The 16,458-nt window shown below is 47.4% G+C and overlaps 1 protein-coding gene across 1 annotated transcript; it reads left to right on the top strand.

Annotated features, from left to right (window-relative positions):
• Positions 1-250: 250 nt before the first annotated feature.
• LOC308052616 (olfactory receptor 14J1-like) lies at positions 251-1,081 on the top strand (the record flags this gene model as incomplete). Its single annotated transcript, XM_080364674.1, has 1 exon — positions 251-1,081. The coding sequence occupies one exon, from the start codon at positions 251-253 to the stop codon at positions 1,079-1,081; it is 831 nt and encodes a 276-aa protein (XP_080220800.1).
• Positions 1,082-16,458: the final 15,377 nt, after the last annotated feature.

Below are 16,458 nucleotides of genomic sequence, written 5' to 3' on the forward strand. Positions count from 1 at the left end.
GACCCCACTGCTGCAGAGCAGGGCTGACTCCTCGGCAGCCAGCGGGCACAGGCCCTGCTCCTCACGGCCCCTCCAGCCAGCACCACCCAGGGCTCAGACACCGAGCTGAGGGAAGGTCTGGAAAAGGACAAGGGGGTGTGGAGCAGGGGGGGGATGTGTGAGAAATGGCTTAGACTTTGCTCAGAGAAATCTCCCAAAAATTCTCACTGTCTTTTTCTTCTGTGATAGCCCCCATAGCCAAAATCAGCAAATGTCCAACAGCAGCTCCATCACCCAGTTCCTCCTCCTGGCATTCACAGACACACGGGAGCTGCAGCTCTTGCCCTTCTGGCTCTTCCTGGGCATCTACCTGGCTGCGCTCCTGGGCAACGGCCTCATCATCACCACCATAGCCTGGGACCAGCACCTCCACACCCCCAGGTACTTCTTCCTGCTCAACCTCTCCATCATTGACCTGGGCTACATCTCAACCACTCTCCCCAAGTCCATGGCCAATTCCCTCTGGAACACCAGGGCCATCTCCTACACAGGATGTGCTGCCCAAGTGTTTCTGTTTGTCTTTTTAGCTTCAGCAGAGTATTGGCTCCTCACCATCATGGCCTATGACCGCTATGCTGCCATCTGCAAACCCCTGCACTACGGGACCCTCCTGGGCAGCAGAGCTTGTGTCCACATGGCAGCAGCTGCCTGGGCCACTGGGTTTCTCACTGCTCTGCTGCACACGGCCAATACATTTTCAGTACCACTCTGCAAGGGCAATGCTGTGGACCAGTTCTTCTGTGAAATCCCCCAGATCCTCAAGCTCTCCTGCTCAGACACCTACCTCAGGGAAGTCTGGGTTCTTGTGATTTCTTTCTCAGTGGCATTCGGCTGTTTTGTGTTCATTGTGCTGTCCTATGTGCAGATCTTCAGGGCTGTGCTGAGGATCCCCTCTGAGCAGGGACGGCACAAAGCCTTTTCCACCTGCCTCCCTCACCTGGCCGTGGTCTCCCTGTTTACCAGCACTATCATATTTTCCCACCTGGAGCCCCCCTCCATCTCCTCCCCATCCCTGGATCTGGTGGTGTCTGTTCTGTACTAAGTGGTGCCTCCAGCAGTGAACCCCCTCATCTACAGTGTGAGGAACAAGGAGATCAAGGATTCAGTGTGGCAACTAATGAATGGCTTTTTTATGAAGCAATAAACTGCCCATAATTTTCTGCATGGCATATGTAATGTAAATAATTTTCTCACTGAGTGGTTGTGCCCGTGTCCACTGGACACCCTAGAGAACCTGCTGCAGGTCAATCGTCATGGACCGGCCTCTCACAACCACCATTTCCAGCACTGGGTTCTCACTTCAGCTTGAAGAGGTTCTTTGTCCCTCCCTGGCAGCACAACTAATGAGTAGGTCAGATGTCCATGTTTGCATTGTGTAGACAAGATGTAAACAAACGCACAAAGTGCTTCTGAGGTGATGAACCCGAGTGAGCAGAAACACCATCAGCTATTCCTTGGGGTTCCATGAAGGTCAGTGGGACAGACAGTGTCTTGATGTGATTTCATGTTGAGAGTAACATCCTTTGGGGAACCACCTGAATGTAGCACTGGGATGTGCTTCCTGGAACAGAAGATCCCGTGTCCATTCTTTATGCCATGAGACATCTCATGTAAGTGCAGAGAAGGGTGACAAATGGAAGGGCTGGGGTGCCTCCCAGACTTCTGGAGTGGCAGCAGGAGGTCAGAGAGACACAGTGACTCCTGCATCTGTGTGTACAAGGGAAACACTCTGTCTCTCAACATCCATGGGTGCATAAGGAGTCCATGGTGAGGTTACTTCTCTCTGGTCAGGCTAAAGACCACAAGAAGTCTGACGGGTTGGGGTCCCTGCCTGCAGAGCAGTTTCTGAGATAGTCGAGCTTTCCATGGTAGTGGGAAGAGGCCAGAGAGGGAAAAAAAAATAATAACTGAAAAGGACAACTTGGGAGGTGCATTCTGGATATCAGGAGGAAGAAACGTCAGTGGAAGGGCAGTGCTGCGGTGCAGGAGGTCACCCAGAGGCAGTCGGGATCAGCCCATGGCTTTGTGTTTCAACAAACAGTCAGTGAGGGTGCAGTGAATGAGGCACGGACTCTCGGGAAGGTGCAATGAGAGACATTTATTACAAACTCAGGCTTGCATTTATACTTGCACATATGCACGTATAACTTCCTGTGCTCCATATGAGCACGTGTAAAATTAATCCTCACAGAATCACGGGTTTATTTTCCTTCCGTGCACATGTGGACGTGTAACTTTCCGTGCACATTTGCACGTGTACTTTAAATTATTTCCTCGCACAACCGCGAGTGTATTTTCCTCCCGTGCTTCCACGTAAGCACGTGTAGTATTCCGTGCACATTTGCACGTGTAAGTAAATTAACCCTCGCAGGATTGTGAGTGTATTATAAATTTACCCTCGCGGAATCACGAGTGTACACTTCCCGTAGTTACTACAAGTACGTGTATCTCTTTAAAAATAATCCCGCACCGTGTTCAGGCAAGTGTGTGCTTCTCCGGGACTCAGGGCCGGCTCTGGCATTGTTTTGAGTGAAGCCACGTGCATGCACTCTGTGGACCGCCTCTTGTATTAGTTGCTGCCCCTTAATAATTTTCCTCAACTGATATCCGAACCTTTAATTAAGTCACTTTTGGAGTGCTAAAACCCTATTTCGCACCGGTTTAATAAAAGTTGGTTTTGGACTCTCTTGTCCCTTAAATTAACCTATGGGGTGCCTCCGTGACATGCTCTCAAGAACATGCGTAAGGAATAGACTCTCAAAAGGCTTTGTTTTCTGTGTTTTCTGTGGGCTCAGTGGGATGAGATCAGGGTCCCAGTGTGGCTTTCGAGGGACTTAGAGCTGGTGGTTCAGGCTTTGGTTGTTGGTGTCCAGCACCCAGGCAGGTGGTGGATAAGGCAGAGCAGCTCTGAGCACCCTCCATGGCCACCTCAGAGCTCGTGTGGGAGGCGGTCACAGTGACAGTGACCAGCATCAGCTGGGTCTGTCTGTCAACCTGACCAGTATGTCCCTGCAGAGCCACCACAGCCTGGGCATCACAGCTCACTCACTGCACAGAGCAAAAGCCCCAGCTCGGGGGCTGTGGGGAGTGTGGGAACAGGGTGCAGGAACATCTGGCCAGGCCCGTGCAGATGTGCTCACCTTGGGGAAAGGCTCTGTGGGGAGATGGGTTGTCCCAGGAGAAGAGCAGGGCACCGTGTGTGTGCAAGCACGGAAAGAGAAACCCTTTTCTGCCGTGGGTGCCAGTTTGACGCAGGCTGCCCTGTGCATGGGGCAGCAGGAGCTGCCTGAAGAGCCCCGGGGCCAGGACTCGGTGCTGTCCTGGGGAGTGGGGCTGGCACAGGGTGCTGAAGGCTGCCGGGCATCGGGACATCCTGAGCGTGGCGGCCAGAGAGACACTGTCACTGACCTGTTTCTTCCATCTCACTCTACAGGGCCTGCCCAGACTGGGCTTTCCTGCTGGACTGGAGTGAGAGCAGGATGTGGGGAGAGCCGGCGAGGAGCTGGGCTGGAAAGTGCCCCAGAGAGGAAACCACCCGTGAAAAGATGAAGCGTGTGAGTGTGCATGGTGGGGGCACACAGCAATGTCCTCACACAGCCAGGCCTCCTGGGAGAGACATGAAAGACCAGCAGAGCAGGGTCTGGTCTGTGCCCAAGCTCCTGGACATCATGGGGCACCTACCCCAGGACAATTGTCACAGACCAGCCCCTTGCAACCACCTTGTAGGTCATTGTCCTCTCACCACAGCTGAGAGAGGTTGTTCTTCCCTCCATGGAAGGAGACCGAGTGACTAGATCAGAAGTCCAGGTTTGTATTGAGGCAAGATATGAGCATGCACATCATGTGTTGGGAGAGATGAACCTGAATGAGCATAAATGCCATCAGCGACTGCTGAGGAGGCCATGGAGGCTTGTGGGACAGTGTATCGAGGTCACTTCATGTTGAAAGTAACTTCCCCAATAACCACCTGAATGCAAGAGTCATGCACTGGATGGTCTGTCTCCAGAAGGCAGCTGTGCCTTGGCTATAGGGATTTCTATTCCCTACATTTCATTCTTGCCCCAGAGTTCTGTGACCCCAATGGAGCCCACAACTTCTGTGATTCTGCTTCATTGCTGGAGATCTCCTGCAGTAATACTGTGACACTCATGTTTTCATAATCACCATTTTAGAGCCAGTTTTCCCCTCCCATTCACATGGGCATCCTGTGAATGCATCGCTGCTCTTCACCCCAGTGCAGACAGGCAGAAGACCTTCTCCACCTGGCCCTCTCACCTCACCGGTGCCACTGTTTTCTACAGCACCCTCACGTTTGACTGCATGATGCCAGAACAGCACTCCTGAGACAGTTTGACAAAGCCTTTTTCCTACACCATCCTCACATCCCTGCTCAACCTGCAGCCCAAGAACCAGGAAGGTTGAGCAGAAGTGGAGCACTGAGAAAGAATTTTAAGAAAGCTTTGAGGTTCACACAGAGACCGCCAGAGTTGCTGACCTCCCATTGCCTTCTGAACAGGCCCAGAGGACCTGGACAGCATTTGCTGTGTCCCAGAAACTCACCTGGAAGGATAGGATATAGAGAGAGCCTTTGGTGTGGGAAGGGGCAGAGAGTTGCTGGTGGAGCTGGCTGGTGTCTCTGTCTCTCAAACACCTCAGAAAAGTTGTGGCTATCAGGGAGGTTCCGTGGTCCTCTGAGAAATAAAATATCAAAATTGTCTTCAAGTAGGTTAAAAAGGAAGATGATTGGTAGAATTACAGGCTGGGCAGCTTCACCTCAGTCCCTGGGCAAGTGATGGGGCAAATGCTCTTCCAGACATCTCCAGGCACTTGAAGGAAACAAAAAAGAGTGCAGAACCTGCATGGGAGGGGAAAGCAGGGAATGTTGTGTACCTGGACTTTAACAAGGCCTTTGACATGTTCTACCATAATCATATTGGTGATATCTGGATGGAAAATAGAGATGACAACATGTGTGGCAGTTTGGCTGGATGGTCAGGCCCAGATGCCATCAGTGGAATGGACTCCTCCTGGCAGCCAGTCACTGTTGGCATCCCTCAGTGACCTGCACTTGAGCCAGCACCTGTGAACATCTTCATTATCTGCCTGTATGATGGTTTAGAGCTCAGCTTATGGTCCCTTGTGGATAAAGGCAAACTGCGGGGAGCCCTTGAGCTACCCCATCGAGTTCACCTGCCTCAAGCAGCACAGTCAGGATGACATTCAGGTGTCTTCCAATCTGAGTGAATCTATGATGCAAGGAATCTTCCCTTGGAGAGCTCTTTGAAGACAGAAAAGGGAGAGGATGGAGAAAAGCCAGTGAAACAGAAGTACATAGACAGAATGTTACACTCTAAATACAGAAGAAAATTTGTTTTCATAAGTGGCTGCCTAAAATTATTCACATAAACCAAGAGAACATGATCCACTGCTGGTACATGGCCTTAGTGCTATTAATAAAAAATAATAAAAATCTGAAAATTCATAAAAAACTAAGCATGCTGGAAATGAAGACTTTTTCAGTGATTGTCTTGAGTTTTTTTCTGCAAAGGTTTCAGCTTTTTCCTAAATGCTCCCCCTCACCTTGAAAGGAATCCATTACTCTAACCCTTAGCCTGAAACCTTACCTCTAAAACAAAGCCCAAACCCCTAACCCCTTACACTTACCCCACCTCTGTCCTTACTTACCCCTCACATGAAAATGCTGGCCTTCATCCTAGCCCTGACCCCAGCCCTGACAAAACCCTAACACTCAAAGCCTGCCTATACCCTAAACACTAACCAGACACCTTTAGCAGAGCTCCAAACCCTCCTGCTAAACCTCTGTCTAATCCTGAACCCTGGAAGGTGAGCTCTAATCCTGAATCCCTAACCTGAAAGCCTAACACCCAAAGCCCTCCTTCCCATGCTCTCAATCCCTCACCTTCAGTCCCTTTCCTAACCTGGACTTAGGCTGCTTGGCACCTTGGGGGCAGGACATGAGGTCCCAGAGCAGTCTCATGGTGTGGGAAAAGGAATGTGGGGTGACCTGTGTCTGATCAGCTTGTAAACCAAAAGGGTGAGAATGCTGTGCTGAGCTCAGCTGAGCCTTAGAAACTGCTACTCCAGCAGCATGGGACTGTGAAGGTGGCTGTGAAGTCAGTTCAGTCTCTGGAGTTGAACGGCATGTGGCTTGGAAGATCCTGGTGAGGTTACTTTTGCCTGGTCAGCTGGTGCAGCTCGTCTTGCAGAACTCATCTCTGGAAGGGTTATCCCATTTCGCTCCACTGATCACTTTGTTTTCTTAAAAGGAAAGAAATCAAGCTGTCATTCTACTGGCCCTAAAAGAGGCTCTTCACATGTGAATTTGTTGCTGCAGTTTTACATAAAGATAAGGACATGCAGTTGGCCTAATCACTGGCAGCAGGTGGGAGCTTCCTGCAGACTTCTCTGTTGTAACCCAGTCTATCCTGCAACTCACACAACTGTGTGCTCAGCACAACACAGACTGAAGGCTAAGCTGTACATGGGCACAGCCCTGGGTCTACTCTAGTTTACTGTTATGTGGACCTCTAACTCTCCATGTACAATGCTGTTCTGGTCAGGATCACTGAACCTCCTGAGGAAGGTTGTGAAGAGGATGAGTTGTCCCTTAGGCAGCTGGAGGAAGCCTCACAATTTTAGGCCCTGGTAGTCATTGGGGAGTTTGAATACCATGGACCTCTGCTAGAAGTCTTTGGTTTAAGGGATAGTAGAAGGTATTCCCTGGTCCAACACGGTGGGAATGGTCTCCTGGCTATGTTTTTCACAAGAAGACAAAGCAGGACTGCTGGGCAATGTGGGGGGGCTAGAAAACCCGGTGGGAAGTGGGCGAGACAAATTGTAGCAGCGCTGAGTAGAGAAGAAGGATGACCTCCCTCAACCATCTGGCAGTGCTGAGTCAAGGGGGATGACAACTCTCTTGTCTGGTTGGCCACACTCCCACTAATGCAGCCCATTGTGTACCTTTACTTCAAAAGTGAAAAGCCAGGAGAGGACGAGTCTTTGGGAAGACATGGAAACAGCCACTCATAGCTTCTTGGATACCAGCAAGATATCCTCTCTAGCCTGAGTTTGGCTTCCTTTGTATTCTCATTCGGTCTTTCTCAGCATTTGACCATGGGGATTTCTCCCTTGTTCAGCTATTCAATTAAACTAGTACCTCCTTCTGTCATCTGGAGTGGCTTGTAATGCCTGATACTCTGATCTTGTCAGGGGTACCACAAATCTGATCGGCCATCTATAAGGACTCATTAACAGCTGGCAAAGCAGAGCTTCACTCCAGGAGAACCTTTAGAAACTCTGGGATTGGGCAATAAAAACCTCATGAAATTTTAGAAGGAGAAGTTGCCGGTTCTTTACTGGGGGCAGAATAACCCCACACATGAGGGCAGGCTGGGACCTGAACAGCTCAGGAGTGATTCTGAGCAGGAGGGGCTGGGCATGACGAGGGATGCCATAGAGCCAGTGGTGCATGCTCACCATGAGTAAGGCCAAGGGCATGTGGGGCTGCGTTAGGAGGAGTGTGGCCAAAAAACAACAGAATTATCGTTCCCTTTGAATCAGTGCTGTGGTGGCCACATCTGGGCTAGTGTGTCTTGGTGTGGGACTCCCTTTTCTGGAGGAATGGAGAGGAACTAGAGAAACTTCCAAGATCTGCCAGGATGTGGTTTGGGGCCTTTGAGAGAGGCTGAGAAACCTGGGCTTCTTGAGCCTGGTGAAGTGCAGGCTCAGGGCACTGGAGCAGTAGCCTGCAACTGCTTGAAGGGTGGTTTCAGAGATAATGGAGCTTTTCTTGGTAGTAGGAAGAGAAGGAAACACAAAGTGCAACTTGGAAGGTTCAGATTGGAGGTTCAGAAAAAGACATCTCAGTCCAAGGGCAGTGCTGTGGTACAAGAGGTCAAGCAGAGGGAGTCTGGATCAGCCCATGGCTTTGGGCTCCAAGGAAAGAGCAGTGAGGGTGGAGAGACATCAGTGAAAGTAGGAAATGCTGGGATGAGAGCTAGGTAGGAAAGCAAGATGGATGTCAACAGCCTGAAGGTACAAAGGTGCCTGAAGGGGACAGTATCAGCAAACATGAATTAGACATGGCCAAGGGCTCTGGTGGTGCTGAAAGGCCAGACAGGACCAAGGTCTTTGTCCCCCTGGCTATGGCAATTGTATCTGTCTCTGAGACCTACCAGGATAAACTCTGTTTTGAGGCCCTGGACTTTGATTCTCGTTGCCCCTTTTTGGGGAAGCCAGGAGGGGTTGCACAGTTTCCTACACTTGGCCTTGCTCAAACTCACACCCCACTGCTCCAGGAAGAGCCTGAGCCACGCATGAGGGATCTGCCTTTCCAGGGCCTGGGGTCAGGGTTTGGCCTTTAGCTGGTAAAACAAACCAAGGATTTTCGCCATAGCAGAATGACCTGTACAGTGCCTTTTCCTACCTGCAATTACAACCTTCAATTATCTTCTCTAACGAGTCCATGGAGAGGCTTTGTCAATAATGACCCTCAGTGGGGTCAATCAATGTTTCAAGGTATTTTGAGCTGCGCTTCTGACTTCTACCTCCTGAGTGATTTGTTAAGTCTCCTCTCAGTATCTGTAGTTCATGGACTAAGGGCCAAATACACCATGGGGCTCATTAAAATACAGAAAGTATTAATGAACTCTTTCCCTTCCTGTAATTTTCTTCAAGTCTTCAAGACTAATTTGAGCTGTTTCATAATGTAGCAAAGAAGGAGGATTTCAAAATGCACCTAGCAGAAATTTTTCTGTATTTTGAAGGGCATATTATGTTCCTTTTCAGTTCAGTGAACAGGTGATAGTAGCGTTCTCTCATTGATAACGATCCGGAATGTCTCCTCAGTAGGTATGGACAGGTAGGAAAAGCAGTCCCTTGAGGTCCAACATGGTATGGACAACGCTCCTCCTCACCTGCCCAACCTTACCCTTTCTCCTGTTGCCCCCTGTGACTTGTTCTCACTTTTCTTCAGATCAGATTTGTTCACGCATCTGCAGCTGGATGTTACAGCTCCTTTGCACCATCTCCCACCTGCTCATCATAGAGAACTGGCTGCACACAGGCACTGAAGGATTTCTGCTAATTACAAAAAAAAGAAAAGTGAAGCAGAATTAAGCTTCTCTGCCTCTAATGAGGTTGTCTTTCAACAAGGGATAATCTTATGAGAAATGTTTTAGGTAAGCAGATAAAAGAATAAAGATACAAACATTAAAGAGTTGACTAAGGAGACAATTAAACTACTGCAAAAAAGGCAAACATTTAACTACCTGAAGTTCAAAACAGCATCTGGCAAGTTGAGAGCAATCTGAATGAATAAAGAATAAGAGAAAGAGAAAACTGGAGAATAATGAAAAGGGCCTTTGTCTAGAGAGTCTGCACCTGAAAATGGGACTTTAGAAACAGTCATTATATCAGAACAGGTGAAAATAGGTGAAAGATCACAGAAATTAAATACACCATATAACAGGTAGAACAGTGACAAGGATGTTGCAGGAGATCAACACATCTTTGGAATATCCCTTTTGAAAGGTCACAGGATTGGTAGAGGTCTCTTGTGAGTGAGAAAAACCCAATGTTGCAGCCAAAAGTGCCTGCCAGGGATGCACAAGCTGTGCAAGAACACTTTGGTGAGGAGTGACCTGTCCAATGAGTCCTCTTGGGTGACATTTCTGGGCACCTACTAGAGAAAAATGTGTCTGAAAGCCATCAGGACTTAGCAAGGGTAATTAATGTCTCACAAACTTGATTGGCTTCATGATGAAGTAACTGCATTTCTGCGTGAGGGGAGAACAGTGGCTGTCATTTACCTCAGCTTCAGCAAGGCTCTTGGCATGGTGTCCCTCAATGTTCTTGTACCCGAGGTAGGCCATTACAGTCGGATGGGTTGACAAACAGATGAGTGAAACCAGTTGTATATCAGGCTGACAGAGCAGTGGTGAAGGGGTCTCATGCCCAACCTCAAGACCACTGGGACTTACTGGGGCCTTGTGGGGCAGCACAGGAGACTCTGCTGAGACCTGGGCAGTTTAATACTTTAATAATCTGTGACCTTGAGGAGACAACTCTCAGCACATTTGTTGATGATGCTAAGTTGGGAAACCTCATAGGCAGGAGGGCTGTCCTGTCAGGAACATCACGACAGAGAAGGACAAAGGGCAGATCCTGCACCTGGCATAGACTAACTCCTGAAGATGTTGATAAGTGGGAGAGAGGTCAGTGGAGGGCTGCTAAGATGCTCAGGGACTGGGACACTTGCTGGGAGGAGAAACTGAGGGAAAGGGCCTTTGTTCAGCCTGGAGAAGAGAAGGCTTTGGGCACCTTGTAACAGCCTCTCTGTCCCTGCGGGGAGGTTTTTCCAGAAGGTGGAGCCAGTCTTGTCATGGCCATGCTTGGCAGGAGGATAATAGACAACAGTCAGATGTTGAAATGAGGAAGGTTCAGGATGCAGATAAGGAAAATATTCTTCTCTGTGAAGGCATCAAAGCATTGGAGCAGCTTCCCCAGCTTCGTTGTGCTATCTCTGTCCTTGGATGTTTTCCAGCCCCCACATGGTAAAGCCTTGAGCAACGTGGTCTCACTCCACAGCTGAACGTGCTGTGAGGAGGAGGTCAGACCTGAGACCTCCTGAACTCCCATGCAGGAGAGTGGAAACCTGAATGATGCTGTGGTGCCTTCCCCTCTGAGTCTTCCCCTGATGACAGGAGGGAATGTCCTCAGGTTCCCCATGACCATGGAAGTCAGTCAGTATAGTCAGACCAGCTGGAGCTTGCTTGTCCTCTTGTGAGGCTCAGCAATAAAAGCCATGAGAAGGGCTGAGGTGTGCAAGGGGGATTCATAATCAAGGCATTTGATGTGTTCTGACGTATTTACTGTGTTGTGGTAGGTATTCTATCTTGTGGAGAGGATAATGGAACATATCTCCCTCTTCCCTTAGAATCACAGAATGGTTTGAGTTGGAAGAGACCTTAAAGATCATCTAGTTCCAGCCCCCCCGACCCAGATCTTCCTCAAAAAAAGGTTGTTTGAATCTCATTGCATTGATTTGACTGAAACTGAGTTAATTTTCTTCATGCAGTTAGAATCTTTTTTGCAGGTAGGATTAGAAACGATACATTGCAGTACGCAGACAGAAATACACGCAGAGGCAGAGATCTTGTTCAGGAAGGAGCGCAGAGCCTGGCCAAGCAGAGACCTGACCTAGGCCTAGGCTGCCTTCTTTATTCACCATTCACAATTTATAGGATTTACAGGTACGGGCCTGGACTAAGATGTTTACCAAAAGGTGCTTTTCCACTAATTGTTATTAAGAACACACTAAACTCATGTGATGTTTGTCTCACTTGTTTTTCCACTCATTCACATAGGCCCAAGGGCGTTCACACATCCCATGCACTTGGGACGGTTATCCAGCCTGAGATACCATTCTCACCAGTCTGGGCTATAACTTTTTACAATCACGAGAAACGTACTTCAAAGTAATCTGTCCAAGGCCCTTTATAAATTCTTAGGTTAGTATTATGTCTTTGATCGTCCGGATGGTCATGTTAATATTGATCTTCCTTTATCATCCAGGTGGCTGGATAAATGAGGGGCTGGGAGTCACTCCTCTTCTTGGGGCACCAGGGACCCCAGGATTCGGGAACTCTGGGAGCTGGGAGGACAGCTGGGGCAATGGGCAATGTGGACAGCTGGGGACTGGGATCCTCAGTCACTGGTGGCACTGACAATGGGGAGCACTGGTGAATCCTGGGCTCTGGGAGAGGAGGGCTGGGCTTGGGGGAAGCGCTGGGGTGGTGTCAGTGCCCAGCTCCTGCCCACCCCATTTCCCTTGCACCGCCAGCCCCCAACTGGTCCAGTCTCCAGCCACAGCTGAGAACAGAGCAGACGGAACATCCCATTAAGGTTAGGTTAGTGATAGGGTTAGTGCCAGTTTAGGGTTATAGTTTAGTATTGGGGTTAGAGTTTAGGGTTACTGTTAGAGTTACAATCAGGGTTAGGGCTCAGTTTTATATTTATGGTTAGAGTTAATGGTAGGGGTTAGAGGTAAGGTTAGGGTATGGGTTGGAATAGTGTTCGGGGTTAGGGTGTAGTTTGGATTTACATTACAGGTTTGATTAGTGTTCAGGTTAGAGTTAAGGTTAGTGGTTAGTTTTAGATTTACAGTTAGGGTTAGGTTTAGGGGCCAGGGAGTTGTGTCAGTGGAAGTGGTTAACGTTTGGGGTTAGTTTTAGGATTTAGGGTTTGAATTAGGGTGAAGTTTCAGATTAGATTTAGTGTTAGGGTTAGATTAGAGTTAGGGGATGGTGTTTACAGTTAGACTTATGGTTAGGGCTTTGGATGAGGTTTACAGTTAGGATTAGATTAGTGTTAGGATATAGTGAGTCTTAGGGCTAAGGATTAGGTTTCAGAGTTAGGGAATAGTGTAAGTGTAACCAGTTAGGGTTAGGTTTTAATATTAGGGTTGAAGGGTAGGACTAGGGTTAGGGTTAGAGTTAGGATTATGAGTAAGTATTAGAGTTAGATTAGGTTTAGAAGAGGGTTAGAATGTAGGGTTGGAGTTAGTGTTAGGGGTTAGTTTTATGTTTTGGGTTAGAGTTAGGATTACGTTTTAGCTTTAGATTTGGGTTGGAGATAGGGATGGGGTTAGCATTAGGGTTAGCGTTAGTGTTAGGCAGTAGTGTTAGTGGATTGATCAGAGTGAGGTTTTAGATTTATATTGGAGATAGAGGTTGGGGTTGGCATTAAGGGTTGCAATTCTGGTTAGTGGTTAGGGGGTAGTGTTACTGTAAGTCATTAGGATTAGTGTTAAGGGGTTCGGTTTAGGGGTTAGGAGTTGGGATAGCTTTAGGGTTAGGATAATGGGTTAGGGTTTGTATTAGGGTTAGTTTAGGGTTAGAGTCAGTCGTAAGAGTTGCAGATTAGGATTTCGGGTTAGGGCTTGCTTTAGGTTAGTGTTTGTTTTAAGGCTGGTATTAGTATGATGGGTTAGGGTTAGTTCCAGGATTAGGCTAGGGTTATGGGTTAGGGTTAGAGGTCAGGGTGATATTTCAGGTAAGAGTTAGGGGAAGGCTAGGGTTAGTGTTAGTTTTAGGGTTAGGGAGGGTTTGGTTTAGGTTAGATTTTGGGCAAGAGGTAGGGTTAGGGTGGCTAGGTTAATGTTATGGTTAGTTTTAGGTGAATGATAGGTGTAGGGTAAGTTTGAAGTGCAGGGGTTAGGATTAGGGTTAGGGTAAGGGATGGATAAGTGTTTAGGTTAGGTCTTAGGGAGTGGTGTCAGTGGGAGTGGTTGGGGTTGGGGTTTAGCTCAGGGTCCCAGGAGGATTTGTGAGGTACCAAGGCCTGGATGAAGAGCTCCCTTCTTGGTCGCACACATCCCAAAAGACAGGGACACGTCTGTGACTGATCTGCCTGGCGCTGTCCCACCAGCAGTGGCAGATGCATCCTGGAGAGGAGTGGAGCTGCCAGGCGCTGTCAGAGGATCTCCCTGAGGTGCCACTCACTGCCCACCCAGACTCATACACTGTCCCTGGCTGGGACAGATACACCAGCTACAAGCTCTGGACACAGGACACAACAGTCCAACAGCAAAGACCATCTCTCCTGTCCTGACAGACTCTTATGACCCCTGGAGCCCAAAGCCATGGACCACATGAACTCATTGGACATTTTAGAGGCGGGGCCTGTAGACTGAGGAATGAGATCTGTGTGTATATCCAGAGATAGGAAAGTGCTGTTGATTAACTGGAATGTATTGGAGAGTGTGGGACCCGGATACAACACAGATGGTACAGAATAAGGGGGGAGCACTGTCCTGGTTTCATCTGGGAGAGAGTTAATTTTCTTCCTAGTAGCTGGTAGAGTGCAGCGTGTTGGATTTAATCTGAGAAGAATGTTGATAGCACAGGGATGTTTTGGTTGTTGCTAAGCCATGTTTATCCCAAACCAAGGACTTTTCAGCAAGGAGGCTGGAGATGCACAAGAAGCTGGGAGGGACACAGGCAGGACAGCTGGCCCAAGTGGCCAAAGGGATATTCCACACCATATGATGTCATGCTTGGTATGTAAACTAGAGAAAAGTTATCTGGGGGACCGCTGTTTGGGATCTGGCTGGATGTCACTCAATGGGTTGTGAGCAATTGCATTGTGCGTGACGTGGTTTATATCTTATCTTATTATTATTACCATTTTTGCAATTACTACTATTACTACTGCCATCATTATTATTATAATTACTATTACTATAATTATTTTATTTATTATCATTATTATATTATATTTATTGTAGCTGTTGTAGTTATTTTAGCTATTGTTGCTATTGTAACTATTGTTGCTATTGCTATTGTAACTATTGTAGCTATTGTAGCTATTGTTGCTATTGTTGCTGTTTCAGCTATTGTAGCTATTGTTGCTATTGTAGCTATTGTTGCTAATGTTACTATTGTTGCTATTGTAGCTATTGTTGCTGTTGTGCTATTGTTGCTATTGTTGCTACTGTTGCTGTTGTTGCTATTGTAGCTATTGTTGCTGTTGTAGCTATTGTTGCTCTTGTAGCTATTGTTGCTATTGTAGCTATTGTTGCTGTTGTTGCTGTTGTTGTTATTGTAGCTGTTGTTGCTGTTGTAGCTATTGTTGCTATTGTTGCTACTGTTGCTGTTGTTGCTATTGTAGTTATTGTACCTATTGTAGCTATTGTTGCTCTTGTAGCTATTGTAGGTATTGTTGCTGTTGTTGCTATTGTAGCTGTTGTTGCTGTTGTAGCTATTGTTCCTATTGTTGCTGTTGTTGCTATTGTTGCTATTGTAGCTATTGTAGCTATTGTTGCTCTTGTAGCTATTGTTGCTGTTGTTGCTATTGTTGCTATTGTTGCTACTGTTGCTGTTTTTGCTATTGTTGCTATTGTAGCTATTGTACCTATTGTAGCTATTGTTGCTCTTGTAGCTATTGTTGCTGTTGTAGCTATTGTTGCTATTGTTGCTGTTGTTGCTATTGTTGCTATTGTAGCTATTGTAGCTATTGTTGCTATTGTAGCTATTGTTGCTAATGTTACTATTGTTGCTATTGTAGCTGTTGTAGCTATTCTAGCTATTATTGGTATTGTAGCTATTGTTGCTGTTGTTGCTATTGTCGCTGTTGTTGCTGTTGTTGGTATTGTAGCTATTGTAGCTATTGTAGCTATTGTAGCTATTGTAGCTATTGTTGCTATTGTAGATTCCTCCCACTCTTCAGGGAGGAATCCAGGAGGAAGAGAAACCTCTTTCTGCAGACACTCGTTGGGGTCAGGCTGCTCTGTTGCTGGAGCAGGACTCTTGTTCTGGTCTGAGGAGAGGGGCTGGCACTGATGGGCACAGGTCATCTGTGGTGGGGGTCTACTGGAGTTGAATCTGCTTTTCCTGTCTGTCCACACCTCCTCAGGAGACATTCTGCGTTGGTATCCTTGGGGGAATTCTTCTATCACATCTTCAAAGTGCTCATTCAGAATGTCCTCTTTATCTGCTCTCCTGAAACCTCTCTAATTAACTCTACAAGCTTTGTAGAGCTTGAAGAAAATTATGCAGGAGACATGGCTTGTGAGAGCTTGGGGCATTTTACTGAGCTCATACTGCATTTGATGCTGAGTCCATGAGCCTCAGGTACTGAGAACAAACAAGGCTCTCAAGGAGGGAAACTCAGAAACAAAACTTCAAAGCCCCTTGAAGCCTAAGTTATTTATTTCAGTTCCTTATTTGGCAAAAATGATGTAATTCTGTGCAGCACAACCTGTCATCTTTATCTTTCCACCTCTTTCTGGCATTAATAATGAAATAAATAACTTAGGCTTTTTCTATGGATAAACAACGTTTAATCCAATTCCTTAATTGCATTCCTTAAACACGTGTTCATTAGAGCATAAGCAAAACAGCGCTGGGTGCGCGGGGGATTCGCTCCGCCCAACACGCACACCTTTTAACAATAAGAGGTGTGCTTAAATACAGTAAGGTGTTACATATTCATAATGACCCCAGGAACGCCTCTACATATGGTGAAGCACGTGAAGCATCTAACCCCAAAACTTAACTCTACCCCTAGGACAACTCCGGAACCCCTAACACTAACCCTAATCCAACCATTACCCTAAACCAAATCCTAAAACTTAAGCCTAAATGTAAACCTAAATACCCGATCCTAAATCTAATCCTAATATTTAAGACAAACCCCTAACTCTAACCCTAAGATCCCTTCCTTACTGGGCGAATGATGGGCATGGTGTTATGAGGTAATTTGTGTCTCAGAAACTCATAATCCAGGAAAAAGCCTGTGGCTGTGAAGGGGACCATGGGGTCAGTTCTGACTCTGGAGGTGACAGACCAGCAGCAGGGACATGGCTGGGAAAGAACCTCTGCACTAGGACAGGCCCTG

The sequence above is a fragment of the Nesoenas mayeri genome (assembly GCF_963082525.1).
Source record: "Nesoenas mayeri genome assembly, contig: SCAFFOLD_41, whole genome shotgun sequence".
Lineage (NCBI taxonomy): Eukaryota > Metazoa > Chordata > Aves > Columbiformes > Columbidae > Nesoenas > Nesoenas mayeri.